Raw genomic sequence first — 27764 nt, 5'->3', positions numbered from 1 at the left:
TGACAGTGGATCGAACAGAAAAGACAGACGGTAGTGACATAAGCAGTGGTAGAATAGAGCGCGTGCGACGAGGCAAGACACAGCAAAACTAGACACCCTCCATATTGATAACGACGTTGCGTGTGTTTAGCTACTGGTTCAAGAGATAATAGCAAGTTGAGAGGAGGGAGAAAATATGTGATTGCTCGCCGATCTCCAGATCTATGGGGGAATATGCTGCTGTGGAACGATAAACATGTATAATGCCTAGGTAAAGCGAAATGATGTAAAATGACAAAGGGGGCCAGGCAATTGCCAGCGAGCTACTGGTCGCGGACTCAGCGTTGCTTGCTCACGGACTCCCACCCGAATCCCGGACCCTCCACCGCTATGCAATCGTATGGTATCGTGGGTTTGAAACATCGCTGAAGTTTCGTATCGTCTGAGTATTATAGGACGACAAGCGACAATGCGCAGGCGTACCCAAAATGGAATACAGATTGTATCCCAGAAACAGAAATAAATAAGGAATATACTAGGTTGTGAAAAGGCAAGCAGAATATCTCGTCCAAATGATAAAAGGACGAGCCGTAGCTTCTGTGCGTCATTACTTCGTTGCGTCGAGGTTGTTTGTTGTAGCTGCTGGGTATCATAGTGGGATAGATGTAACCAAAAATAATCCTCATATAGGAAACGTCTAAATCTCTTGAATCCAAATCTGTCATCGCCGAATTAGTATGTTGTAGTATTGCGAGAAAACTTGATTAAAACTCACCTCCATCTTGCCAACGTCTTGTTTTTGTTTCCGTGCTAACGACTTGGCGCTCATCATGGCAATATCCAAATCATCCTGGTCACCCATAGTGATCATGTCGGAAGGATTTGAGGAGTCCTCATCGCGGACCCTGATCTTGAAACGGCGGCGGAGACCAAACTTCTCACGAATACGGTCTTGTAGATCCGCAAATTCCACAGCAGCACCGACCATGATGTATCGAACATCCTCGGAATGTACCTTGATGCGGATCTTGCGAATGTCCGGTCTCCTCGAGCCACCGCGAGATGATCCCGACATGGAGTTTGTCGGCCTCCGTTGGGGAATCATCTCAAAGTCACCCTCGTCAAATGAATCGTAATCGCTGGCCTCAGGCTCATCATCGTATCGATTGTTTCGGCGACGGGTGGAAGTACTGCTTCTCGGATCACCTCCGCCATCGTACATGTCGTACACATCGTCGGGGTATCCATCATCATCCCGTGTCATACGGCTCCTCGTATCTCTCTGGGAATAACCTCGGTTCGGTGGTGACCTCGTGGACATGGATGCTGCACGAGAAGGCGCACGTGACGGTCCTCGGCGCTCCTCTTGAGGTGAGGCCCTTGTGTAGCTGTTGTTCCTGGATTGGTCTGTATTGACCCGGAGTGGCATGGGCTTAGGCCCATTCCTGACAGAAGCACCACGGCTCATGGGGGCTGGCTTGTCGTTCTCGGGCGGAGGAGTAGGCGGGAATTTGGCTCCGCCGGCGCCACCACCGCCACCTCCACCAGGAGGAACTGGCATGCGGCTCTGTAGACCAGGCTTCACGAGGTTTGTGGCGGCGAAGGAGATGTTGTCGGATGGGCGGTCGTCCTTCACGCTAGCCTTGCCAGCGTTCTTGATCTCAGACCCAGCGAAACCAGTGAAGGCATTGGCACGGTCCGAGGCCGCAACCAAACGCGCCTTGCCCAGATAATCCTTGGTCTTCAGGTTCCGCACCTTTGCATCGTTAGGCCTGTAGACAACTCCCACCGGAATTGAAAAGACGGTATATCCCTATACAGTAATTAGTACCAGTGCTCGAAGGAGTTCATTCAAAGGGCTGCAAACCTCTGCTTCTTCGCGAATAGCCTCATCAATGACGTTGTGATCTTCTACAACCTTCTCCTTCACTGCGTACTGCAGATCTTGCAGACCAGCGTCCTTTTGTTGCAGGTAGATGTAGCATAGACCTCTGTTGAACAGGACCTCGCAAGAATACAGCTTGAAAAGAAGACCCAGTTGGGCATAGTCGATCATTGTGTTGCCTCGGAGGTATAGTAATGTGTCGTTGAAGTTCGCCAGCGCCTCCTCAAAGTCACCTAGTAGAAAGTTTGAGACGCCCTGCTGGAAGTAAGCCACGGCGAGGTATTGATCCAGGCGGATGGCTCGTTGATAGCACTCGACCTAGTTCGAATTGATTAGTAACTGTAGGTTCTCGTCTGCTTATAGTGGCTTCGATTCACTTACAGCTTTCTCGTGCTCACCCAGGGTAGCATGAATGACACCCATATTGAAGAGAATCTTGGAGGTGTCGGCGATGCTGTCGAACTCCTTCAGCGCTTCGTCGAATTCATTGTTGTCGTAACGGCCGAGGGCCGCAACCCATGTCTCGATTTCCTGGGGGCAGAGTGTCAACAACTTGAAGCTCATGTACCTCAATTGGAATTGAAGCGCTACGGGTTGATTGATTCATGGCAGGCAGATAAATCGGACGGAGTGGACATGCATACCTGTTTCAACGACATGGCGAATTTGTCTGTGAGAATTGCAATTCAAAAAGATGAAAAGCGTTTTCTGGAGGCCGTGAAGGCAAGAAGCCGCTCTGCGACTTTGTCTGCCCGTTCTGAAACCCGCCTGTCTGTCTCTGATTTCCGGAACCAAATTCTAATGCGGCCAGTGGGGTCGATTGGGCGATTGCACTGGCGGTTAGGGGAGGGGTTCCAGTCGGTGCTGGGAGGAGATGGCCCTTTTTTAAAAAAAAAGGAATCGGCCCAGCTTGCTCGCTCAAAGATGGCTAGCCTGTGTGTGCTCAGGTGTAGCTAGCTCCCCGCTCGCCCAGCCTTGGCTCACTTATTGGTCCTGGTCGGGTGACTCGGATTAAAGCAATCTAGGGAGTGGTTCCCAGGCGGGTTTTCTTGGGTATTTATTAGTAGTCGAGACTCGCGTGAGGCTTCGACGGTAAATCTTGTTGCTTTCTTTCCGTGCCTGCGTCTCGGATTTGCTGCCCGTCAAGATCGGTCCCGGACTCTTGGGTTGTTGGTGCGGATAAGCGCGCTGAACTGGTGTTGGTTGGCTGGGTCTAGGTCTGTTGGCGGGAGGTGATTACTTCGTCGCTACGCTGCGCAGGTACACATGCACAATGGCCCACGAGCAAACACAGCTGTGTATGTTGTGTGTTGTGGTGCAGCTGATTTGCCAGGCTCTGGGCGGCTAGGAGTTCTGAGAGATTCCCCGGTGGCGACAGGAGGATTATACGGCCGATCGGTCTTTTCTTCTTGTCCCGAATGTGTACCGGAAATGACTGACTGAATTAGGGTGAGTCGACCGGATAGCGACTTTGCGGAGAGGAACTACTGCTATTTCCTCGAAGTTTAGTCAGACTGGAGAAATATAGGCAAGTAGGGGGATGCAAAAAGTTAAGTAGGATGGGTTGCAGGAAGGAGTGGATGGATTCAATCCAAGCAGCGAGGCCAGCGCGTACGGGGGGGACTTTGAGGGTGGCTGAGTTGGGCAGGATATGGGACTCAGTGGGAGAGGGAGAGGGAATGCTCGAATGGCAGGTCAATGCCAAGAAGCTCCAGATGGGAAAAGAATGGTGAATTCTGGGATGCCGCTGGCGAGGGCTGCTGGGTATATCATGCAGCAGTATGCCCTCAACGCCTTTTGCCTGGGATCAACGGTCCGTTGTAAGTGAAGTGGGGACCGAGTTTGGAGTCGGTGGTCTTCCCTGCGGTCCAAACCATCAGGATGCCTGTGCGTGCGCCGCACAAAGAGGAGAACAGGGGGTAAGGGGGTTTGGTTTCTCCCCGATGGACTCCAGTGTCGTGATTCTCAGGCAACCAGTAGAGCCGTGTGTGTGTCTACAAAACATACTGGCCATGCAAGCTTACGTACCTGGGGAACATTGATGGAATCTGCAGTGATGGAAATAAGGTATGGCAGGGCACACACGGCCGGTTGCCCTGGGTTGTGGGAGAACGCAGACTTGGGGGGATGTCGGTGTCGGTGTGGGTTGCTGGCGTGTTGTGTGTGTGTGTGTGTGTGTGTGATCGTGGATAGTGGATGTACTTGTAGTTGCAGTCTGTCTTCCAGTCTGCTGGCGCTTATGGTGACGACGGTTTAACAATTCTCGTCGGAAACCGGAAGCCTCGTTCTTTTCTTTCCTTTTCTCTCACTGATTGACGAGTATAAACCCGAGGCCAAAACATGCCAACGACGACAAGCCAAAAGGCTGCGTTTTGCGATATTAGTATCCCAACCCTTTTCGAATTCGGAACAGACGACGACCGATGACCGGTGGTTACCTGAAGAACTATATCGTGTGTTGTTGAGCGATCGGACACCCCCAGGCCTGGGAGGCAACTGGGATTTCTGCAATCTCATCTCTACAGCAAGTGAGGATGCCAAGTCTCTCATGTCACAAGTATGTGCGTTTAACACCTACAGCTGAGTGGCTAATTGCCCAGTACCGCCGTAGCAGAAAGTGACCACTGGGCGGCCATCTGTGGTCGAGGGCTCTCTCTCTACTCCAAACCACCACAGCCACCAAAGGAGGAAAAGAGCCGCCTTTGCTAGTCATGGCCAATGCGATAAACTTTCGAGGTTGGTGTGTTTGCTGTGGCCGATCAGGTCATTCCAGATGACATGATGTAATAAGTACTGCCATGCTTATGTCCTGTAATTCCCATCATGAGGCTGCTTGGGCTGGCTGGAATATACCGAATCCTTCTCGGAGATGGGCCAACGGGCGGCGCTTCGAGTCGCCGCCGACTCGCCTGTCTGTCAGTCCTCGCCTTACCTCGCGCTGTGCCTGAGCCTGACAGGCCTGGGTGCGGTTGCAACTGACCTGGAGGGCCTGGAGGACCTGCCACTTGCACGACCTCTCCACAAAATAGCCAATGCGGGAGCGAGCAGTAGCATCCCTGTAGCCCGCCGGATTCGGAACAGCAGTGGACCAGGCCCTGGCCGTTGTAAAGCAGCAAGTGTTCCAGGTGACCCAACTAGGCCTTGATTGGTTCTACGGGCTAGAAAACGGTGCCGTACCTCCTTGACACCAGCCGTTCCAAGGGCGCGTATCGAGCCTGTCGGCCCATGTCACGCCTGGTACAGCAACTGTCAAGAGCGTTTTTGGCAAGTAGGAAACCGGTATCCTTTCCTGAGCCATGTTGGCGGACAGGTTGGGATAGCGTGTTGTACATGTCTTTTACCTAAAAGCCATTTCTTCTTTTCTTGCCGTTCTCTGGACTCTGGGTTCTTATGCTGTACGACCGGGGAAGCTCAATTGATGGCCTATCAACCGATGCCCTTGCAGCATGCCTTGCTTTTAATTCATTCTAGCAGCATTGCCAAGCCGTCGAAACCCTGAATTCCATTGGCCCTGATTGTGACCTGCCCAGAAGTCTGACTTGGGAGTCTGTCAGCGAATAATTACGCGCTCAAGAAAATCCAGTAGACTGCGTCGCTATATTCCATCACCGCCGAGCCATTCACGTGCGTCTTGATTACCTACTGAATAAATCACCTACAGAGGCTATGCTATGTATAGCTTGTAGACATGGCACATGCTGGTACTTGCAGTACCTAGTCCCAGAGCTTGCAGTCGGTAGGTAAGGATGTAGCTACTGTAACCGGCAATGGGTTCTGATACATCGGGCGCCGCTATATCGATGGGCCATGTCCCATTAAGACCCCGTAGTAGTAGATTTCAGCTTCCAACTCCACCGAAGCACATAACCCAGGACATCTCCATGTTGGATGCCGAGTCCCGTCCAGCCTGCCAAAACATTGCTTGGAAGCTGGGACGTGCAGCCGAGCGTCGAGCTGTTTCCTGTGCAGCAACTCTAATTCCGTTCCGTCAAGACGTTCCATACCTAAGCGAGTAATACGCACGTGCAGACGGTAGAAGGTGGACACGTACGTGACTCGCTGATGTAGGATATAGACAGATTCAGACACCTAGATATCCGTATCCCTATCCCCGGCCTACTTTATTGCGTAGTGTGAACCTCACGCGAAGGTCAAGCACCAATCAGCCAGGAGCCCTTGTATAAGATGGCAATGCGTCCCTTGCTTGCTTGCATGTACCGACTGTTTTACATACGCTGGTAGAGGCTGATGCTCTGCTCATCCTAGGGCTCGGCTCTGAGTGTATTCCCTATACGACAGGAACGACCTGTCAATGTTCGTGAAACATAGTATAGATATAAGGATGTGCATGGGAGACGCCTGCATAAGAGGCAATGCTATCACATAGCACAACGCGTGCCCAGAACGTGGGAGTGTTAAATCCATCACGAGTGTGCACTGGTTCTGGGACCGTTAGTAAAGCTGGAGACACTTCTCCAAGACAATAGATCGGTTAAAGCTGCAGTATATTGGCTGACCAGAGCCCACGAGCCGGAAGGAGCCTTCATGTGTCCATTCTACAGTCCGCAACCTCATATAGAGTGCTTGCTGATTCTAGAAGGTTAAAGTGGAGACGGTATCGACTTTTTGATCCTCCCGAGATCTATCACTTTAAGTTATTTCCGAGCAATATTTGACTCTTCTGATTCGTCCGCACCAGGGGTCTAGGTTGGCCCTGACGACGACCAGCAGGGCTTTGTAGCTTGCACTGCATTGATGCAACCATGTTGGCAAAAAGCACAGCGCTTCAAGTTTGAACTGCCACAGGGAGCCGCCCAAGAATCCTACGACGATGTTGTACCAATAATACTCACCCAAACGGGCTGAGCACTGGAGAACCCTCCCCTTCCTAGCGATGCTCTTTATTGTAGGTAGACACGACGGTCAATCCTTCCGCTTGCCGCGGTACCGCCTATGTTTTGAGCGATTGAAACTACATGAACAAGAACGCATCAGCCCGTCCGCAGCAAGCAGGCGGCAGTCTAATACTGACTGGGCTGACTGGGCCAGGGGATCAAGAGCTAACGTTACACGTCGCTGTCGGTAGTGAGATCCTGCAAGCCTACCGAAGGATCTGCCACCATGGCGCGACCCCGCACCAGCGTCGTCGGAAAGGGCTCTAGGGGATTTCAGGAGACCCTTCGCACAACCAACCAGTCCATCGTCAAAATATCAGATCTGACAGCAGTCTTCAGACGCAAACAAAATGGCAGCCATGCCTCTCGCAACCCAACCAAGAACGTGTACAGTGCCAAAGGATGAAGGAAGAGAACAACCAGGCGTTAGCAACTTGGCATCGCCCTCGTCTCATGTTTGAATCTGTCACTTGGCTTCCGAGCCGCATCCGGTTACCACTAAGTGGGGTTTCCTGGGGGTCATCCTTTTTTTCCGTTTCTCCCCTTGCACCCTTTTCCCTGTACCTGGTTGATTTTCCGCACTCTTGCCCTCTTGGGACATTGACTACCGTTGGCTCGGCAAAGGAGACCATGGAGCAAATAGTGCTGCTCACGGTCCTGTTCTTGGCAGTGTGTGAAAAGAAGGGGAAATATAGGCTCGGAGGATAAGCTTTTAGGGAAGTCGACGACAGGGACAAGTCCTGACCGGTGCGCCCGGCCCAGCTAGGCCACTCCATTGTCCATTGTGAGGCCTAAAACTGGATAAACACTATCTGCAGATCACGTTGGAGATCGTGTGTGCAAAAGCCGCTCGAGATGTCGTTCCTCGAACATGTTTCCGATTGCAGCAGATCTCTGTGCCAGCTTGCGTCAAACCGCACAGCTCTCGCGCCCGCGGGACCAGAGATGTTCTCTTTTGTTTGGTTGCCTGGTCACTTCTAGACTGGCCAGATCACAACTCCCAAGACTCTTGGGCAGCTCAGCTTCAAGAGGCCGTACCTTGCTCATTATACCTACGGGGGGTGCCGCCGGTTCCCAGCCGGCGCCAAGGTAAGGGTAGACCCCTTTGAACCTGGCCCAATCGCTTTCTTTTGCTCAGCACTGCCGGCCGCAGCGCCTTGCTCCCAGCCAAGCTTCTGTCCGGCATGCACACCCTCGAACATCCCATTCACCACATGGCAAGTGGCCTGATTCTGACGGTGGTTCGATTCCCCGCGGGAACATCGAACCACCCGGAGGACAGAGCCAAGCTGTCGGGCCCTGAAGACGGCTGTTCGAGATATAAAGATCAAGCTTACCTCGTTCGATACCGCTACAAGTATCAGACGATATTGCGCAACCCCTACGATCAGCCGTCCCCTCCAGCCGTCATTTAAAGGACTCGAATTGGTCCGTCTCTGAACCCGAAAATTTCCGCCAAGCTGACATGACAGGTACCGCCGCAGGAGGTGGGATAACGCCCACGTTGTCGGATGACTCGGTCTCTCTCCTTCCCCGTATACCGATGGTGCCCGACGGGATGGTCACTCTCTGGAGCTGATGCAATGTCAGAACTCCAGATTCGGGAGCAGAGGCCAGCTGGCATGTGAAAACCCCATGGCACAATGATAATCACTTTGTGTTTAACCCTATTGGTGGCCAGGTCTACATACTGAGATAAGCTCTGAAGACAATAACATCACTTAACCCATTTTCTGGTCGATTGTGCTAGCGTGTCTTCACTATCCACTTGATGATTGGTGGCTTTATTCGTCCTATTCTGTTGATGGGGTCTCATCTAGCAGTCCAGGCAGACTGCCTAGCTGTCGTTCTCTAGCATGTCACGACTATACTTAGATCATGCCCTTAGCGACTCCGTCTACTCTCTCCTCCCAGAGGGTCTTGCCGGAGCAAGAGCAAACCTGCTTCAGATTTTCCCACATGCCTGCACTTCTTGCAATGACTCCGACGACGGTATTCTCGTCGTTTTGTAGACCCTCACTAGCATCTTGACGAGAAACCACCATGGAATGACCAATAACTTCCCAAACTTGGAAGGGGTGGTCTAGGAACACGGCGCCCTTTCCGTCCTTTCCAATCTCGAGAGACCCAAGCAGGCCCCTAGGCTGAGTGGTTTCGCTACCTCCGGCCCAGATAGGTCCTGTCGTTGCTGCACCGTCACTCAAGTCGCCATATGCACGGATGGTAGCTGTGTATTTGCCCGCATCGACTCCATGTAATGTGAGATCGACCAGGGTCGTATCCGGGGAGACTTGCACCATGCGCGCAAGACCCCTAACTTCCCTTTGTTTGCCGTCGTCTGGCGTTGCCTCAGCCTTCCCGTCCTCGTGGAATGTTTCGAGAATGCAAACGGCTGAGCCTACAGATTTCGATGGAACGAGGAGTCGCAAGTCAGCAAACTGCAACACAGTCGATCCTCGTGGAGATCCCCAACCGTCCGAAGCAAGAAAAAAAAGAACGCGGAAGGGATCCGAGGCAGGACCCCTATCCCTTAGACAAGCCTTTGAGGATATGGGGTGTTGTGCTGGGAGAAAAGAACCGTTCCATGCACCTACTGTTTGGGGCGCCAGATCCTCTCAATATGGCATCCCGACCTGTGGCTTCGATAGCACTCACAATGGCCGATGGAGCAGCTGCGGTTTGAGATATGTCGATTAGCGACTGACCAAGAATCCTTCCTCTGCAAGCCCGTCGCGGTCGTCCGAAAGCGGGACGAGAGCGCGGGTGGTATGTGCGAGGTGATCGGTGACATCAGCGATGGGCGATCTTACCAGTCCCTTCAACGGTTACTAGCTGATCCTTGAGGTCTGCATCAACTTTCGTAACTCCGTCGAGGCTGTACAACGAGTCTGAAACGGCCTTGATGCAGTGGTCACATGTCATGTGGACGTTGAAGAGGGTCTGAACGTTTCGAGTTTCATCAGCTTTAAGCACAAGCTGCAGCCTGAACGCCGACCATTTTCCCTTTTTTCTCTCTCCCATTCGTCCTGATGTGTAAGAATCTCGGGTCCTCTCCCACCTCTTTGCTGCTGCATAACAAACAAGTAGAAGCCTAAAGACCGGAAGACGGGATTTGAATAAAGTGGAAGGAGGAAGGCAAGTATACGCACCTGAAAAGGCGCCTTCACTTTCTGGTTGGCGGCGGCCATTTTGAGATCGGATTGCTGTGATTGGCGGGGTACCGCGGGCGGATTCGATAGCTTATGGCGATGTAGCTGGTTGTGTTCACGGTGGACGTTGTGGAAGTACGATGCTGTAAAGAAGACGAAAGACGCGGAGCCGGTCGCGGTAGCTACGGAGCGGAAAGTAATATTGCGGAGATGTTTAATGAACATTGGGCATATCACGGTAGAAGGGAACCGAGCGCAGTAGAAATAGAGCTCCGAATAAGTATCACGATTTACCTGGGGCCAAATCGACGAAGCCGGATTGGCTACCGCCACTGACTAATAAGGGACTGCTTTGAAATCAGGAGCGTATTTCTTCCCAATGCCTGAATTTTGATCCAACAATGATTGCAATTGTTTCGGCGTCAAGAAGACAATCCATAGAGCAATGAAATAGGTAACGCGGTGATGGTCTTTGCAAATGAGCGAGTTTCGAGCGGGTGTTGAAGGCGTCGCATCGTATAGGAAGTTGCTGCCGAGTGCATCTGATGAAGTCGCATTCAACTGATCAAACCCTCACACACAGCCAAGTTACAAGTGATTTTTGACTTTCCAACAACCCCCGGAGCGGAGCCCACTTGAAGCCGACTGGCCGACCCCCGACTTCTGCTGCTTCCAATTGATTGGCACGTGATCTTTACCGAATATCGAAATTTTGATTGGAGCTGGTCGACATTCTGGGTTAAGGGCCCGATATCACGACAAGTCGATACGTACGCAACGCCATTGACGCCCTCCCTTCTGCTGCGAGTAGAGATTGCCAAGGTCTCTCAATCGCCAATTCCTCAGCACCTATAGCATTGGGAAAGCTAGACTGAGCGAGGGGAAAGCTCCCTCAGACCAGCAATCATGTCGCAAACAATCGGGCTGGTCAGTAGTACCTTTCCTCCGAAACCCACCTAGAACCTGGCTCTTCGGGGTTTTGAATACTGATACTAACGGGCGGTAATTGAATAGACCAAGCTCTCCTACTCTCGCGTCTGGCACCACGTCTCCGCCTCGGCGCCGCACCCAACCCTGTCGACACAGCCGGGCGTGACGCCCCCCGCGCTGGGCCGGCTGGCCTCGCGCATCGCGACGATCCTGATGGGCAAGCACAAGCCGACGTGGGACCCCTCGACGGACTGCGGCGACTACGTGGTGGTGACTGACTGCGCGGCGCTGCACGTCACGGGCCGCAAGAAGTACCAGAAGACGTACTACCGCCACTCGACGAAGCCAGGCTCGCTCAAGAGCGTCACCATGGACGTGCTCATGGCCAAGTACGGCGGCGCCGAGGTCCTCCGCAAGGCCGTCAGCGGCATGCTTCCCAAGAACCGTCTCCGCGATAAGCGCCTCGCCCGCCTCAAGGCCTTTGAGGGCGCCGCGCACCCCTACAAGAGCAACCTTATGCGCTTCGGTGGCGTCCCGGTCGGCCAGGAGGGCTGGCAGGAGGTGGCCAAGGCGATTCGGGAGTCGGACGCCCAGAGGATATGAGGAACGGGTGCTGGGAAGGAAATGATGATGAATAACGGGGGTTGTGGGGAGGAGGTTTTCAGGGAGACCACAATGAGAACGTCCTGGATCTCGAGCTAAAGAATTAAGACCGGGTCCCAATGATTAAACGACCTGGCTTGTACATATATACTGTATATTCATGAGTTCGTACGCAGTACGGCTGCTGCAGAAGAACATCACTCGAGAGTTTGTAATAACAAAAAATAACGAGTAAAACCATTGCCCTTTCGAAGGCCGTTGTACTCCTCAGAGTTGGGGATACATACCTTGAGAGCCCGTTTATTATCATGGTGCTTCTCAACACGACTGGTGTACATTGAATGCCGGTCTGGCAATGACATTAGGAAAGAGTTGCCCTCGTTTTGTTATCGATTCTCGCAATCGATATATCCCTCATGGTCCTGAAGTACTTACATATGGATTGGAAGTATACCGATGTGTTTTTGATGCCAGCTTCATACATTTCCAATAAACTGCATGCTGATACCAAGAAATGCTTAGCCAGCTTATCAAGACCGTGATGTCTGTTATCATCCAGGAGACCGCCAATGCTTTGCAAGCCACAGCTCATCTGTTGCCATATGTCATCGTGTGCTCTCGTCACTTTAAGTGGTAATCATATTGCCAGACTCCAGGTAAAAGGAGCTTCAAAGAGGCCACAACTATACTCTCACCCGTATTCGTTGCCAGATATACGCTGGATACACAGCCCATAAATTGGGCTTCACATAAGAAAATATGATCTCGAGACGTAGCTACATGTAGATAAACCTAATTTGTGTTTCTGATATTTGAACAGGAACTTGAATGTACCACTGAGCCCAAAGCCGACGGCCGACTGATGGACTCAATCTGTACATTGGTATATGTCTTGTCAGAACCAATTCGGGAGGCTCATAACCTTTCGACTTGATGTACAATGTGGGCTATTTTTCTCGTCTTGATCCAAATGATATACCTACCACGTCATCCCGAGTCTCGATATTTCGATTGATAGGAGTAACTTGACTCGACGGCAGTAATAATATGGAATCAATACCCTCACTGGGATTTTCGGTGTTTTTCTACATCGAGCGTGTGACAAATCGCTGCCATACCATCCTGTAGACTGGCCTTGGAGCACGAGCAGCAAAAAGTCATTTTTTCTTCCTTAGGGGTGGCATCGCTGTTGTATTCTCTTTAACTAACAATCAATCTATTCAGGTAATCTGAGGGGCTAACAAGCATTGTAGACTTGAGGCGTAATGTCGTAAAACTCCGAATTCATATATCCGACCTATCTGATTATCACCTAGCCACCAGCACCGCGGTATAGCAAGGTCGCATAGCAGGTCATGATGAATTGGGGAAGGTATCTGTACATCTTAATCACGAGTGACTTCACACTTGATCAGACCATTTGGACCTGATTGGGGAGCGTAAACTTCGGCGTCCTTGCCGGTATTCTTGACTCCCTTGTGCCACGACAGGTCTAATGTGGTGGTTAGCAGATATTTCTTATCACACCTTTAACGAAAAGGGCGTAGAACCATCATTGTTAAACTTACCGATCTCGAAGTAGTGTTTGTTCGGCAACGCGTAGGAAACCGATTCCGTCTCTGGGGCAACATCCAAGATCTTCTCGCACATGACGTACATGGTATTCTGGACGCTGGGGCTGTTCTCCTCGGCGAAGGTCTTGAAGGTGATGTTGCGAGCGTCGTCGTAGGCCTTGTCAAAGACAGCCAGCTTGTCCTCGACGTCCTTGACGCTGGCAAACTTCTTCCACTTCCAGGCGGCGTCGACCTCGGTCGATAGGATGCGGTCCCAGGTCTCGGGCAGGGTGGTGAACTCGTCGCGCACAAAGCTGTGGAACATGGAACCGGTGCTCTTGAGCACCAGCAAGCCCGCAATACTGCTGCGGATCTCGACGCCGTCCGCGCGGGAGACGCGTGCGTGCACGTTGCGGGTGTCGTTGCCGTCGCGGTAGAAGGAGTGCGGGTGCGGCTTGCCGTCGACCTGCATGCGCGCCCAGCGGTACTTGACGATGTCGATGTTGGCCGCCGTCATGTGCGGGTACGTGTCGAGGAAGTGCTGGCCCAGCTTGGCGGCGAACAGCTCCGGCGGGTTGACGGGGAACTCCTTGGCCTTGATGTAGATGGTGTTCTTCATCGAGTCCGTCGCCACCACGGGCCCGTTGTCCGCCCGCGTGTACGAGACGTCAATGTCGCCCTCCAGTAGGCAGCACACCAGCAGCTCCGAGGGCGTCTCGACGCCCGTCGCGGGGTCGCGCTCGCGCTTGAACACCCGGACGTTGTCCTTGCCGTAACTTGCGGAATCTAGACGAGCCATTTCTGGTTTCTGCGTGTTGATGATTCTCTGCAAGAAGGCTGAGTAAGTTTGCAAAACAAGGAGAGGTAGATGCTCTTTATCTCAAAAGACTACTTCTAGAAGTTGCGCACTCGGCGGCGGCAGCAGCAGCAACGGGCCAAATGTAGGTATCAACCTCGTGTGAAGCAAGTGCGATGTCAAGCTTGCCGGGTATCTCCGGATAGCGAGCGGTGGCGACGACAACAAAGAACTCAGTACTCTACAGCTGGTGCAAAGGAATGACAAATGCGGATGCTACTGATGTCTGTATGTAATATGTGACGGGCTAACGAGCATGTTCAGACGGATGGAGGGCAGCGCAATGTTTTATATCTTGATACGAGTATATGTTTCCCCCATGCGAAGTGAGCAGCGGAGGACGCCACGAGCAGCGGCTAACCGCTAGTTGCCGAAAGGTAGGACTAAGTTACTTGCCTGCTAAACATGGAGGTTCCCTCTTTTTTCCTGCCCTGCTGCGGGCAAATGGCTTACAGACAGAGTCGATCTTGAGGAAAGTGAGCACAGAAAACCGCTCGATACGCGGAGGACGCCGATTACCCCCTTCGGACTTGGGAGCTGGTGATGGTTCATGCTGCACGGCCGACCCCACTCGGCTCTCCCACCGACTAGGACTGGGGTTGTCCTGCCATTAACTCTTGACCTCTACCAGGGTTGGTATTGAGCTTATCAGTCAATGCCAGAACGGAATACTGCTTGATAGGCGATGGCATACGGGCACTTTGTTCGTGGTAGAAAACCTGATACAGCCGACTTTCCCCAGCCCAGGGCACTTCGAACGGCTCTTTGAGGACTTACGAATCTGGCAAAATCCGAAGACGATCGATCCCCTGAGGCACGTAGCAACTGACCCTGTGTGTGTGTGTGTGTGTACTAAGTTCTGGTGTAAGCACTGCTGTACCTATTCCGAGAACCAACCAACCCGACCATTCAATTGCGGGGTTGGTCACGCAGAGCGAAAATAAGGGTCTCAAAGAGCCTCTATTAAAGCCAAGCCTATTATCAATATTGATCTGGATCTGGAGCTTGACTTTGAGGTCGTACGACTTCGTCCTCCACACCCGGACCTATATATCTCCCCATTGTCAATAAGTATTCCTAATGCCTCCAGGGAAAGATAAGTGGCGATGCCGTTCCCACAATTGTCTCGTCGTCTCGAAGTGCACTGCTACACATATCCGGAGGGTTATCACTTCACTTCACTTCACCCTTTGCTGAGCCCGATCAGAGCATGCACCTCCTCTTACCAACATTGACCTACATACTAGGACTGATGCAGGTAACCTTGGCCGAGGAGCGATGGTACATATGTATTGGTACACTTGTGATACTGGGGTGGCATGATCCATTGGCAAGCTCTCATATAAGTGGCCGGCTCGTTGGCATTATGAATGTGAAGAGGGTACCAACAACTTCAACGTCACTGTAGAACAGATGATAATCACAAGGAAAATAAGTTCTATATTATCTGGATGAACCATTGTATTAGAATGCCCAGGACATACCTGGCAATAGCAAAATGAGCCCGACATATGTTCTACCTACCATGTCTTGGGTTTGGGGATTTATTAGACTGTTAGTTCATGATAGCTGGAGCTTGCTGGCATGGGATAACTAATGATGGTCTGCGGCATAAGATGTACTTGGCTTCTTCTGTACATGGACGGCCTACCCTCTGAGTATCAGGGTCCATCCAAATGCCCTATAAATACCATTGCTATTGGTGAGCAACCACATGCACTTGGATTGACAGCACTTATGACTCCTGATTCCTGAAGGGAGCCTGCTTGCATGGTGCATTTGGAGCCGCCCTGTGAAACATGCTGGGGATTCTGTCGGATTGGTAGGTGCAGGGTTAGCGTAGTGTCGTTAGGTACTCGTGAGTGAGCAAGTGAGCAAGTGAGGTCACCAACCAACCCAGTGTCGCCCGAAAGCACCCCTGTCGCTGAATCAGCTTCGGCACCCTGTAACGCTGGCAGGCGGGCGCACTGCTTGACTGCGTACCTAAACTGCATCAGAGACATCGGATCAAGACCCAAGGTTCAATTCTGATAACCATGGCGCAAAGCTTTGCACAGATGCGCTGGAAATGATATCCTGCCATGCCCCATTCTCCTCATTTCCTACATCTCTATAGACCCTTGACGCCAATCGTCCCTGTGAGAAGTGCAAGGAGGCTTGGTTCTCGATCGCACCCGGTTCTGGCTCAAAGGACACTCACTCGTTTGGAGGAGACTGCTGTGACTTGCACAAGTTGAGTTGCGCTGGATCCCACTCCCACGTTCTGATACAGACCTCGACGGCTCCAGGTCCACAATCTTCCTACTTTTGCAGCGACGCGAGATCCAGTCGCTGCTGCGGTCGACTTGCAACATCCAATCGAATTGCCCTTCACCGACAAGATCCCACTGCTGCTGTTATATCGTGACTTAAGCCTGTCAGCTGGCAATCGGCGTTGTTACTGCTTAGGCACCTCCTCCAGCGACAATCGATTTACGCACTTGCGACCGACCCCGACTCAGCATACCGTACCTATAGCCTTAATATTGACGGGATCGTACAACCGCCTTCGTGACGGGGCATTTTCTCGAGTCCTTCAGCTGTGCAAGAGCCGGCATTGTTCTATCGCAATCGCGACCGTAGTAACAAACAGTCTGCCCGGACCCTCCAGTGATAGCAGGGTGTCGTTTCTGTGCATTCGGCAGTCGCAGACGTCGCTTCCACTTCTCTCTACCGCCTCACCCTATTCTGCAGCTGCTCCTTCACCTTTTTGGCAATACTAGCTAGGCTGCACGCGATTGTCGATACGAGCGCGACTCTTCGCCAAGCAGAATCGCATTTGCTCTGCACCTATTGCTTCACCAGCGGCCAACACTTCTACCCCGACCTACGACAGCCCCTGCGATTAGGACCACTCTCCAGAGTGAAGCGATATACCCTGGCCTTATAAACCTAAGGCAGCGATTACCCCTCAACAAAGACATAGAGCAGAGCACTCATAGAGCCCCGGGTACCCGCCTTGTCTTCGAAAGCCATATGCAACCTTATATCGAATGAGCTGTCCTTGGCGAATGTCCCACATGGTGGACAGCAGGTTGGGTCTTACACAATGCTGAGCACCTCAGTTACGCCAAACCAGAAGTCTCTGGCACCACCCCAAACAGGTACATCGGCAGCTTCTTCAGTTGCGACAGGTCGCCCAAGTCTGGACCGTGATGGACTCCAGCCACCCTCCACAAATGGTGGAAGGAATATTGCCGGCTCGGCTTCGACTTACGCAGCACGAGGAGGCACGTCGCTCAACCCAGCTCCGGCGCCAGGAAGCTTCAGCTCAGAATTGCGAAGCCAGATAACGGCATCAAGGGCCGGTTCGCGAGCGGACGTTTATAACCTCGAAAAGTTGGAGGAGGACGATGGACCGACAGCTGATCAGACGATCAGTACAATCAAGGAGGCACTGGGCCGGGAGATGAAGATCAAGGAAGGAAGCGAGAACCTCCTTGAAGCTTTGAACATCAAAAAGGCCAAACAAACCAAGGAGCAGCGAACTCGCGTTGAAGCAGAGCTCAACTCGTCGAACCTGAGAATCAAAGATCTCCGGCAGAAGCTTGCGGATGCCCAGCGCCAAAAGGCCTCACCGGTCACACCGACGAGAGCGCGCAATGAGGGTCTGTTACAGAATAACGGCGTACGGTCACCACCTCCTAGCGCATCCCGCAGTGGCGCGGGGTCGGATTATGAGGACAACAACACAGAACAGTCGCCAAGCTTCTCCCTTGCTGAAATATTGCAAGCACTCGAAGTGGAAGGGCTGACTCCGGAATTCTACGTAGGGCGTGCCAACAGCCTTGTCGATCTATTCAAGAGGTACCCCACCCTAAAGTATGACTTGGTATGGTCTGTTTTTGGAGACCGGATGCAAGTGATGCTATTAAGCGACAGCCGAGAGGTTGTGGCAGCAGGCTATCGCATGATTCGGTACGCTATCTCTGACGTCTCCTCGCTCAAGAAGATCCGTAGCCTCAATACCGACTATATGGTGGTGGTATCATTAGCCAAGGATCGAAAAGCGGACGTAGAGCGCGAACAAGCTCTCAAATTCGTGCGGGCATTCCTCGACGTTAAAGACGGGATTCGAGAGATTTCTCGAGCGGTCGTCAGGACCATTGCTTCAGTCGCCGAGCATCCAGATGACAGGCTACGTCCTATCTGTATCGAGACGTTGGCAGAGATTCTCCTGAGAGATCCTGCTCTACTTGTTGCGTGCGGAGGCATTTCACCGCTGTCCGAGGCCCTATCCGAGGGAACATACAAGTCACCGGAATCCTTGGCTTCTGCCCTGCTATACCTGCTGGATGCCCCTCAAACACGCAAATATCTGCGAGCGGGATACGAACTCGAGGTCATGTTCACAGCGTTCACCGACGCGTTATTTTCATACGAGAACGTGGTGAAACAGAATTCCAGAGCCATTTCGACCGCATTAAAATCCTGGTCGGGACTCATGACATTGTCTATGCACAACTACAGAGCCATCGGGTCTCTGGTCTCAAGCTTGATCATACCGAACCCTGCGCTGCGTGAGACGGTGATAGACTTGCTCTTTTCCCTCCTTCGCATCAAACCTCCTGCCTGGGCAACATCGTTCCTTGCTGGAAGGCGCCTAACGACTTACGGCAGAGTGGCAACCTTGAAGTCCACCACAGTGGCCAAAGGGGACTCCATGTATGAAGATGAGGGTGCCGAACAAAACTTTGTGGAGCACTATACTGCACTGCTGTTGGCTATTTTAGTCAAAGCTGGGATGATGCATAACCTTCTGCAGGTTGCCCAGGATAATGGGAACCCTCCGTTGAAAAGGAAGACGACACTCCTGATTGGCGAGGTCCTAAAACTTGCAAGTCGCTTGCTGCCACCGGACTGGAGTAGTGAACTGCAATTATTGCCAGAGCTGTTCTCTGCAGCTGTTGAGTTCAAACAGGATGCCCGCTTCAACGCCACGGGTGTCGTTTACCAGATCAGCAGCGTGAGTAGGACACTCTACCGATCGTCGCCAACAAATTTCTCTCAAGGCAATATGTCGTTGGGCAGCGCAAATGAACAGCACGGTTCAATCGAGGATGGCCCAAAGAATAACACTTCGCTGAACACGGATGATGCTACATTCCGCCAGCTACTCATCGACTCTGGGGTGCTGGGCAGTTCCAACCCGTTGAAGTGGAACTGGGATGTTGTCCTGCGCATCATTGAAGGGCCCCTGACCAACGGAAAGCGACTCGAGGAAGCAATCAAAGCCTCAAAGTTCGTAAAGAGGGTGATGAGTTTCTACAGGCCTTTCAAGTATAGATTCTCTGCGTACAGAAGCACCCGCACTACACAGAAATATGTTCGGGTCGGCTGCGCTCTGATGCACACCTTGATGCAAACCCCTGAAGGATCAAGATATCTGGCCGACAACAAGCTTCTGAGGCAAATTGCCGAGTGCATGGCCCAATGCGACCCAGTAAGTGGTTCTTTAGCCTAACCAAGCCACTGTAATAATCTACTGACCATTTTGAAGACCAGTGGCCTCACTGCACAATACCCAATGTTTGCGAAAGACAACCTCACCGATACTCTTTGCTCAGGGTACTTCCCAATGTTGGGAGTATTAAGTGGCGATACAAAGGGACTGCAGCTACTTGAACGATGGCGTATTTTCAACATGATGTACCATATCGTTGATTTGAAGCAACGGCCAGACTTGATCAAGATTCTATTGACCAACTTTGACTACAGTCTCCAGGGCCACCCTCGGGTACTCTTGTCCAAGGCATTGACGGCTGGCACAAAAGACATGCGAATCCATGCCACCAATGTGCTGCGAAAATACGCCATCAAACAGCGCGTTACTCCATCGGGACAGATTGTTTCTGATTCCAAATGGGCCATCCAGCTTTTGGTAACACAACTTTATGATCCCGAGGTTGAGGTGTGCGCTACTGCAGTCAAGATTCTCGAGAAAGCGTGCAACAGCAAGCATCTACTCGAGTACATCGTGGAGTGTCGACCAGCACTAGATCACTTGGGTGAAATAGGGGCTCCCCTGCTCCTACGGTTCTTGTCTACTTCCATTGGATACCATTATCTTGATGGTCTTGACTACATTAGCAATGAGATGGACGATTGGTTCCTTGGACGTAATGACTCTTACGTGAGCCTCATTGAAACTAGTCTCGCCAGGTCGTTTCTGGAGAATCCAGATGATCAGCCTCATCGCTTGAGCATCTACGAGGATGAAATGGAGGCAGACCATGATAGCCATGTGCCGCCTCATTTCTATCGTGAACTGACACGCACAAAGGAAGGATGCAGGCTCCTTGAAGATAAGGGGCATTTCGAGGAGTTTGCGTCTACAATACGAGACTATGGCATGCAGGCTGAAGACCCTGAGACGCTCACCAAGGTCAAAGGATGCATGTGGGCTGTTGGCAACGTAGGATCCATGGACCTCGGGGCCCCTTTCCTGGAGTCGACAGATGTCGTGGAACACATTGTCAAGATTGCCGAAACACATGAAGTGATGAGTCTGCGAGGGACGGCCTTCTTTGTCCTCGGGTTAATCTCTCGATCTGTGCATGGACTGGAGATCCTATCCGAGCTCGGCTGGGATTCCAATACATCGCCTCTTGGCACATCCCTTGGTTTCTGCTTACCGAAAGACCTCTCCAAATTCCTTTCTTTTGAGCCCTGGAGGCACGAGACTGCTTCTTCTGTGGTGTTGCCCGATACGCAGAAGACCATTGTGCAATCGCCACCCGCTGTTATGAAGGACCCTGATGAGACCAATCAGAGAGTCCTTGAGCTCATGATTGAGTTGGGCAATATGGTGCTATACAAGAAAGCGAAACAGGAGCTGTTCACTCTGAGGCAGAAGAAAATACCCGGCTTCCGACAACCGACGCTCTTCAAGCGAGTTTACTCGCTTCTCGAGAACCACCATTACCGCCTGGGAGATCGTCATATGATCATCGAGCTGTTTGACAAGAGTGTCCTGCGGAACATAGTCTACGGAGACGAAAGCGAAGACGAGGTGGAGAGTAGTAGCTCTGGCGATGAACAGAAGACGGAGCGTCAGAGGAGCATCAGCGACCCTGCGGAACTCGAGAGGGACTTCATTGCGACACAAAAGTTTTCCATCTAAGATTCTTGGGTCAATTTATCATATCGATCTTGGATTTTGGATAGCGGCGGGAATTTCCAATGGGGATGCAGTAGTTTGTTTCATGGGGAGTTTCCCCCTAGGGCATTTGGGAAATGGAAAGTCATTGGGGCTGCATAGTGCTGCTGGAGTTGCCCAGGAAGAGCAGCAGGCGTTGGGCTTTGGCAGTTTCGTGATTATCTCTGTGTGTATATTACTCGATCAAGCAGCATTAAAGGGACGGCACAGGGCGTAGATAGCACTCAGGAATGGTACCTTAAGGCGAAAAAAAGCAGTGTGGGTTGGGCGTTAGTATGGGGGGGTTTCGGGGGTGACATTATGTTACTGTTAACTGCTTCCAACTTCTTTCTGAGCTCCAGTGAGGACGAGAGCGCGAACCTATATCAGGGACAGTTCGAATACTTGAGCGTGCATGTCTCAAAAATGTTAGGTAATCTGAAGCTAGTAAGCCTTGAGTGTTCCTGCAGACACGGCCCTAAGAGGTAGTTGATTCTCAAACACCGGATAACGTGACGACACTGATGACATTATTGCACCCATTCACAGAGGCAGAAACGCCCTATTTCCGTATGCCCCACTCATCCCCGCTATGGGCGTCGTAAGGAGGGACATCGTACCATTGATTCACCTTCGGCGTGAGCTAATGGTCTAAGATAGTTGGCTGAAGGCAGCGACGGTGGGTTGTCGACTTCGATATCGGCATTGTTAGGGTCGCTTGGAGCGTACATCAAGCCTCGAAACACCCGAAGCGCTTGCTGGCGGGACAAGCGCTCCTCTGAAACTTACTTACATAGCGCACCCATCCGTGACACCTTCCCTCCGTACCCCATTTGGAGTGCTGGTCCAGTCACCTACATAGCTACCTACTTACTCAGCATCTCGACAACTGGGATTTGATTGTTGAAGCAGGTCGTTCACCCATTCACCGTCTTTTGTTTTGTAGAACATCATCCATCCGGCAAGATTACCTTGCATTCACGTCGCCATGAGTATGAGTAACACGCAGCTTCCGCCGGCAAGCTCGCACAACCCCGAACTTCGGGGCCGGGTCTTGGTGGTCGCTGGCTCGGACAGTTCGGGTGGCGCGTAAGTTATTCGTCTCCTCTGCGGACAAACACCCCGATGTTTCGTTCTGGGCAGACCGGACTTCGGAACTTTTGATTTAGGGATGGGCTAGCTAAGACGCAATCTAGGGGTCTTGAGGCTGACCAGAAGGTCTTGGCAGCCCACGGCTGCTATGCCATGACAGCCACCACCGCATTGACTGCGCAGAACACGTTAGGGGTTGACGATATCTATCATATACCAGCCGATTTCGTGAAGGAGCAGATTGATGCTGTGTTCAAGGACATCAAACCCGATGTCATCAAGACTGGTGAGTCTTGTCTCTGAAAATTGACGGTGCTATTGAAAGTCTGGCCTCTAACCCCTGTGGGTGGCTTAGGCATGCTGGCCTCAGCCGAGACTATTGCTATGGTAGCCAGGGCATTCGGAAGCTACGATGTGAACAGATTAGTTCTGGACCCGGTAGGTTGGTTGAAGGACTTTTCGTCGTGCAGCAAGCCACTACTTGGTGCATTGCTGACGGAGAGTTCAGGTCATGGTGGCAACCACTGGCAAACAGCTCCTCCCTTCAGAGGCAGTCCATGACTTGAGGGAGCTTTTGCTGCCACAGACCTTCATCGTTACTCCCAACATCCCGGAGGCGATGCAGCTCCTGACCCTGCCCGGGAAGGAACCCCCGGAGATCCGAAACGTCGATGACCTGGAGGAACTGGGCCGAAGCCTGCTCCAGTTAGGTCCGGAGTGGGTGTTGGTCAAGGGAGGCCACACGCCGTTCAAGGCGGATGGCACGGTGGCCCAGACGGACGAAGAGAAGGAGTTGGTGTATGACGTGTTGGTCAGCGCTGACAGCGTAACGCGGATCAAGGGCGCCTACCAAAAGTCCAAGAACACCCACGGCACCGGCTGCTCGCTCGCGTCGGCCGTGGCAGCGAACCTGTCCATGGGGCTTCATCCTATACAGGCTGTCAAGGCCGCCTGTGCATACATCGAGGCGGCTATTCGATTTGCGCCTGGCTACGGAGAGGGTAACGGTCCTCTGAACCACTTTCACTCTATGTACACCCTACCGTTTGCGCCGTGAGTACCTTCATCCAAGAAGCAAGGTATGCGAGAACTAGTGAAGCTGATGGGCTGCTCTTACTATATAGGGACCGTTTTGTCGACTACCTCCTCGACCGACCTGATGTGGCCCCCGTGTGGCATAAGTTCGTCAACCATCCGTTTGTTCTCGCCATGGGAAGCGGCGAACTCCCCCAAGAGTCATTCAAGAACTACTTGATACAAGATTACCTGTATCTTGTCCACTTTGCTCGAGCCAATGCGCTGGCTTCGTACAAGGCGAAGAGCATGGAAGACATCGCTGCGGTAGGTGCCAACTTCAGAGTCAGGAGATGGCATTGACTGATCACGGAGAGCTGCTGAATCCAGGGAGCCAAAATCGTGACACACATCAACACCGAGATGAGCCTACACCTCGACTACTGCGCTTCCTTCGGCATCTCCAAGGAACAGATCGAGGCCACGGAGGAGCACCAGGCCTGCACGGCGTACACGCGGTACGTGCTGGACGTGGGCATGTCGTCAGACTGGCTGGCGTTGCAGGTGGCGTTGGCGCCGTGCCTGCTCGGCTACGGCGCCATCGGGCAGGCCCTCCACGATGAGAAGAACCTGGCAACCAAACGTGAGGGCAACACGTACTACAAGTGGATCTGCAACTACGTCGCCGAGGATTATGTCGAGGCGGTAAGGACGGGCCGTGCGCTCATGGAGAGACACGCCAGCGGGCTGAACTTGGGGCAGGTGGAGGAGCTGGTCAAGATTTTCATACATGGGACCAAGGTGAGTTGTTGCGTTATTTCCCCCGGAATCCCGAAGCGATGTTAGATCTAGGCAAGCGTGAGGGCGAGATTACATATACTGACCTGATGGGCGCGATGGTAGATGGAGATTGGATTCTGGGAGATGTTCCCTTCCGCATAAGTGTCCGCGGATCCGCAGGGACTAGGCATTGGGGAATGGTCTCTTTTAGGGTCAATGGGGGATAGACACCCGCATGATATGGAGTACGAGGGCCTTCTTTTTGATATTTTAGACATCAACCAAACCAGCGAAGCACGTCGGTGGTGTTTGCGGGCATGTTTGATTTCTCGGCCCAAATACGTGTAAATACTTACTGTTGGCCGCCTGCACACACACACACATGCATAGGCCTTTCATTCAATACAGAGAGCGTGCTTAGGTACATACATGTACTTGCTACATGACCTGGAAGCAACCTGCGAATACAAGACAGTGTTTTCTCTTGCTTCGGCTGCCGAAAGCGGCGGAGACTTTGCTCAGCTTCTTTTTCTGCTGCTCACCGACCAGATCCATTCACATGCATGCTAGTGGGCGGCTATTGTTGTCCATGTTTTTTTTTTTCTTCTCTTTTTTTTCATCCTCTTCATCGCCTGCTGCCCCCCTAACAAGCAGTGAACCCACTAGAAAAAGTCGCCTGGCAATGCCGACTTGGGGCCAGCGCAGGTGCGCAGGTGGGGTTTCTCAGGAATCTACCTACCAACCGAGCTTATCTTGGGTTGGACTAGCAATCAGGGACTCGTGCATGGGCCCCACTTCTTGACTAGCTAGACCGCGATTGGACCTGCCTAACAATGGCAGAAAAAAAATCTGGTAAGCAGCGATTGCCTATTTTTTTTCTCTTCCCTGTCTTTTCGCCGCTGCTCAACTAATCTCCGTTGGCATCATCAAAACCCAACTCCCATCATCCATCTCCATCCCATTTTTGTGTGACTTTCCTCTTTCTCCCTTCACGCATCCTCTCCTTCTAAAAGAAAAGTCCCTTCAGGTTTTTTCTTCGGTCTCTACACTACTTCGTCTGCATCAAAACGCGTCGCAGATTTAATCTCAGATTCCGAAACCTGAATCCCCAAACCACATCAAAACACATAATAATCCGATTGCGCTGAGCGGCAATATCATCCTCCCAAACAACACAAACACACACATACACGCTTCACGCAAGATACCCAACTCCGTCAACATGTCTTACGGAGGCGGCGGCTACGGTGGCGGTGGTGGCTACGGCGGCGGCGGTGGTCGCGGCGGTGGTGATCGCTACGGTTCTCGCGGCGGCGGCTACGGTGGTGGCGGTGGCGGTGGCTATGGGTGAGTCGTGCTTCCTTTCCTCTCTTTGCCTTGCGTTCCCCGTGTCTGCTCGCGTCCGACGGGAGTGATGGCGACCAGCCATCGCGACATGTTTGGAGATTCGCCTGGATCTCACATCGTTCGTACTCAATGAGTCCATGTTCATTTGCTGACTTTCATCATTACAGTGATAGCAATGGCTACTCCAACGGCGGCTACGGTGGTGGTGGCTACGGCGGCGGCGGCGGTGGTGGTGACAGAATGTCCAACCTCGGCGCCGGTTTACAGAAGCAGAGCTGGGGTGAGTTAACCTCCTATCCGATTCCTCGCCATCGCAATTACTGACATGTAAAACAAACAGACCTTAGCACTATGCCCAAGTTCGAGAAGTCTTTCTACAAGGAGGACGAGGCTGTTGCCAACCGCTCACAAGCCGACATCGACCGGTTCCGACGCGACCACCAGGTCACTGTCGCCGGTAGCAATATCCCCACACCTGTCGAGACCTTCGACGAGGCTGGTTTCCCCAGATACGTTATGGATGAAGTGAAGGCGCAAGGCTTCCCTGCCCCGACCGCCATTCAATCTCAGGGTTGGCCCATGGCTCTTTCCGGTCGCGATGTTGTTGGTATTGCCGAGACCGGTTCCGGAAAGACCCTTACGTACTGTCTTCCCGCTATCGTTCACATCAACGCCCAGCCTCTTTTGGCACCTGGCGATGGTCCTATTGTCCTGATCCTGGCTCCTACCCGTGAGCTGGCTGTTCAGATTCAGCAGGAGATTTCCAAGTTCGGTCGCTCTTCTCGCATCCGAAACACCTGTGTCTACGGTGGTGTGCCTCGTGGCCCCCAGATCCGCGACCTTTCTAAGGGTGTCGAGGTCTGCATTGCCACTCCTGGCCGTCTGATCGATATGTTGGAGGGTGGCAAGACCAACCTTCGCCGCGTTACCTACCTCGTCCTGGATGAGGCCGATCGCATGTTGGATATGGGTTTCGAACCCCAGATTCGCAAGATTGTCAGCCAAATTCGCCCTGATCGTCAAACCCTCATGTGGTCCGCTACCTGGCCCAAGGAGGTTCGCCAGCTGGCATCCGAGTTCCAGACCGACTTCATCCAAGTCAACATTGGTTCCATGGATCTTTCTGCTAACCACCGCATCACTCAAATCGTTGAGGTTGTTTCAGAGGGCGAGAAGCGTGATAAGATGATTAAGCATCTCGAGAAGATCATGGACGATAAGGCTAACAAGTGTCTCCTCTTCGTCGGTACCAAGCGTGTCGCTGACGACATTACTCGCTTCCTTCGCCAGGACGGCTGGCCAGCACTTTGTACGTTTCCCTTCTCCACTTGTTGCGATCTACTTTGACTAACATTGTTTCCAGCTATTCACGGTGACAAGCAACAGAACGAGCGTGATTGGGTCCTTGACCAGTTCAAGACCGGCAAAAGCCCCATCATGGTGGCCACCGATGTGGCTTCGCGTGGTATCGGTATGATAAACTCCCCTCCCCCTCCCCTCCCCTCGTAGCAACTTCCAGCAGTGTTATATCCGCTGTGCTTTACTCTCATGTATGTCTAGGGGCTTTCTCGATTGCGCTGCACTTGCCTGACCTCTTCGTGCTCCGTGGTTCTCATACACAATGGGTGACTGGGATTCATGATATGACCGCCGCTGTGCTGTTATACATGAGTTTCGTTCTTGTACCTCTTGTTTTTTTCATGGTACAAGCGCGGAATTGTTGGCATTCCTTGATTCTGTCAAGCTGTCGTAAACCAAAATTCCTAATCTCCCCGAGGACCCGGGCCGTATTGAATCTGCTCCAAGCCTGGCATTTGGCATGTTGTCGCAACAGACAGTCCCCATTCTCCCAGGAGAAAAAGCACGGAACTATATACTTAGACATAACCAGTCTTTGGGATTTGCTACACATCCCCTTGCTATGATGACGCTAACCTATGTAATCAAGATGTGCGCAACATCACTCACGTGATCAACTATGACTACCCCAACAACTCGGAGGACTACATTCACCGTATCGGCCGTACTGGCCGTGCCGGTCAAACAGGCACGGCCATCACCCTGTTCACTACTGACAGTGAGTTACACCCTTCCCAACATGCTTACCATGACTCGTTTACTAACAAATAATCCAGACTCGAAGCAGGCTCGTGACTTGGTCAATGTTTTGACGGAAGCAAAGCAACAAATTGACCCCAAGCTCGCTGAGATGGCTCGGTACGGTGGTGGCGGTGGCGGCCGCTACGGCGGTGGTCGCGGCTGGGGAGGTGGCCGTGGCGGTAGAGGTAAGCTTTCTTTCCCCTAACGAGACCCCTTTGTCGACCATCAGTCTCGTACTGACGTAACACTCAGGTCATCGTGGCGGCGGACACACCGGTGCTAATGATATGCCTCTAGGAAACCGACGATGGTAAATCTCTGATGCCATCACGGTATATTAATCCGTAAAACCCGCACCCACAAGCAGGACACGTGAACTGCTACTCCATTTCACGTTCACAGAC

At 52.3% G+C, this 27764-nt stretch overlaps 9 protein-coding genes across 9 annotated transcripts; 5 read left to right on the top strand and 4 right to left on the bottom strand.

The window, feature by feature from the left end:
- Nucleotides 1-676: 676 nt before the first annotated feature.
- On the bottom strand, nucleotides 677-2523 carry PG986_014897 (NADPH oxidase regulator; the record flags this gene model as incomplete). Its single annotated transcript, XM_066851119.1, has 5 exons — nucleotides 677-697; nucleotides 755-1792; nucleotides 1847-2182; nucleotides 2246-2395; nucleotides 2509-2523. 5 exons carry the CDS (start codon nucleotides 2521-2523, stop codon nucleotides 677-679), a joined length of 1560 nt encoding a protein of 519 aa, XP_066693357.1.
- Nucleotides 2524-4685: 2162 nt separating this feature from the next.
- On the bottom strand, nucleotides 4686-5196 carry PG986_014896 (uncharacterized protein; the record flags this gene model as incomplete). Its single annotated transcript, XM_066851118.1, has 2 exons — nucleotides 4686-4959; nucleotides 5042-5196. 2 exons carry the CDS (start codon nucleotides 5194-5196, stop codon nucleotides 4686-4688), a joined length of 429 nt encoding a protein of 142 aa, XP_066693356.1.
- A 1789-nt stretch (nucleotides 5197-6985) lies between these two features.
- On the top strand, nucleotides 6986-7165 carry PG986_014895 (uncharacterized protein; the record flags this gene model as incomplete). Its single annotated transcript, XM_066851117.1, has 1 exon — nucleotides 6986-7165. The coding sequence occupies one exon, from the start codon at nucleotides 6986-6988 to the stop codon at nucleotides 7163-7165; it is 180 nt and encodes a 59-aa protein (XP_066693355.1).
- Nucleotides 7166-8630: 1465 nt separating this feature from the next.
- PG986_014894 (superoxide dismutase 1 copper chaperone) lies at nucleotides 8631-9947 on the bottom strand (the record flags this gene model as incomplete). Its single annotated transcript, XM_066851116.1, has 4 exons — nucleotides 8631-9157; nucleotides 9354-9431; nucleotides 9570-9699; nucleotides 9909-9947. 4 exons carry the CDS (start codon nucleotides 9945-9947, stop codon nucleotides 8631-8633), a joined length of 774 nt encoding a protein of 257 aa, XP_066693354.1.
- Nucleotides 9948-10814: 867 nt separating this feature from the next.
- Nucleotides 10815-11441, top strand: PG986_014893 (mitochondrial 54S ribosomal protein uL13m; the record flags this gene model as incomplete). Its single annotated transcript, XM_066851115.1, has 2 exons — nucleotides 10815-10835; nucleotides 10923-11441. 2 exons carry the CDS (start codon nucleotides 10815-10817, stop codon nucleotides 11439-11441), a joined length of 540 nt encoding a protein of 179 aa, XP_066693353.1.
- Nucleotides 11442-12826: 1385 nt separating this feature from the next.
- PG986_014892 (uncharacterized protein) lies at nucleotides 12827-13793 on the bottom strand (the record flags this gene model as incomplete). Its single annotated transcript, XM_066851114.1, has 2 exons — nucleotides 12827-12933; nucleotides 13010-13793. The coding sequence occupies 2 exons, from the start codon at nucleotides 13791-13793 to the stop codon at nucleotides 12827-12829; spliced, it is 891 nt and encodes a 296-aa protein (XP_066693352.1).
- Nucleotides 13794-16938: 3145 nt separating this feature from the next.
- Nucleotides 16939-21012, top strand: PG986_014891 (HR1 repeat- rho-binding protein; the record flags this gene model as incomplete). Its single annotated transcript, XM_066851113.1, has 2 exons — nucleotides 16939-19332; nucleotides 19390-21012. 2 exons carry the CDS (start codon nucleotides 16939-16941, stop codon nucleotides 21010-21012), a joined length of 4017 nt encoding a protein of 1338 aa, XP_066693351.1.
- A 1003-nt stretch (nucleotides 21013-22015) lies between these two features.
- Nucleotides 22016-24075, top strand: PG986_014890 (uncharacterized protein; the record flags this gene model as incomplete). The annotated part of the gene is made up of 8 exons (XM_066851112.1): nucleotides 22016-22116; nucleotides 22197-22405; nucleotides 22475-22557; nucleotides 22628-23172; nucleotides 23244-23460; nucleotides 23524-23838; nucleotides 23896-23934; nucleotides 24037-24075. The coding sequence occupies 8 exons, from the start codon at nucleotides 22016-22018 to the stop codon at nucleotides 24073-24075; spliced, it is 1548 nt and encodes a 515-aa protein (XP_066693350.1).
- Nucleotides 24076-25135: 1060 nt separating this feature from the next.
- Nucleotides 25136-27674, top strand: PG986_014889 (uncharacterized protein; the record flags this gene model as incomplete). The annotated part of the gene is made up of 7 exons (XM_066851111.1): nucleotides 25136-25260; nucleotides 25428-25540; nucleotides 25601-26569; nucleotides 26624-26731; nucleotides 27209-27337; nucleotides 27396-27545; nucleotides 27613-27674. The coding sequence occupies 7 exons, from the start codon at nucleotides 25136-25138 to the stop codon at nucleotides 27672-27674; spliced, it is 1656 nt and encodes a 551-aa protein (XP_066693349.1).
- Nucleotides 27675-27764: the final 90 nt, after the last annotated feature.

The sequence above is a fragment of the Apiospora aurea genome (genome assembly GCF_038362705.1).
Source record: "Apiospora aurea strain CBS 24483 chromosome Unknown utg000010l_segment0_segment0, whole genome shotgun sequence".
Taxonomy (NCBI): Eukaryota; Fungi; Ascomycota; class Sordariomycetes; order Amphisphaeriales; family Apiosporaceae; genus Apiospora; species Apiospora aurea.
Note: the sequence above shows the minus strand (reverse complement) of the source record. Positions and strands in the feature narration are given on the sequence as shown.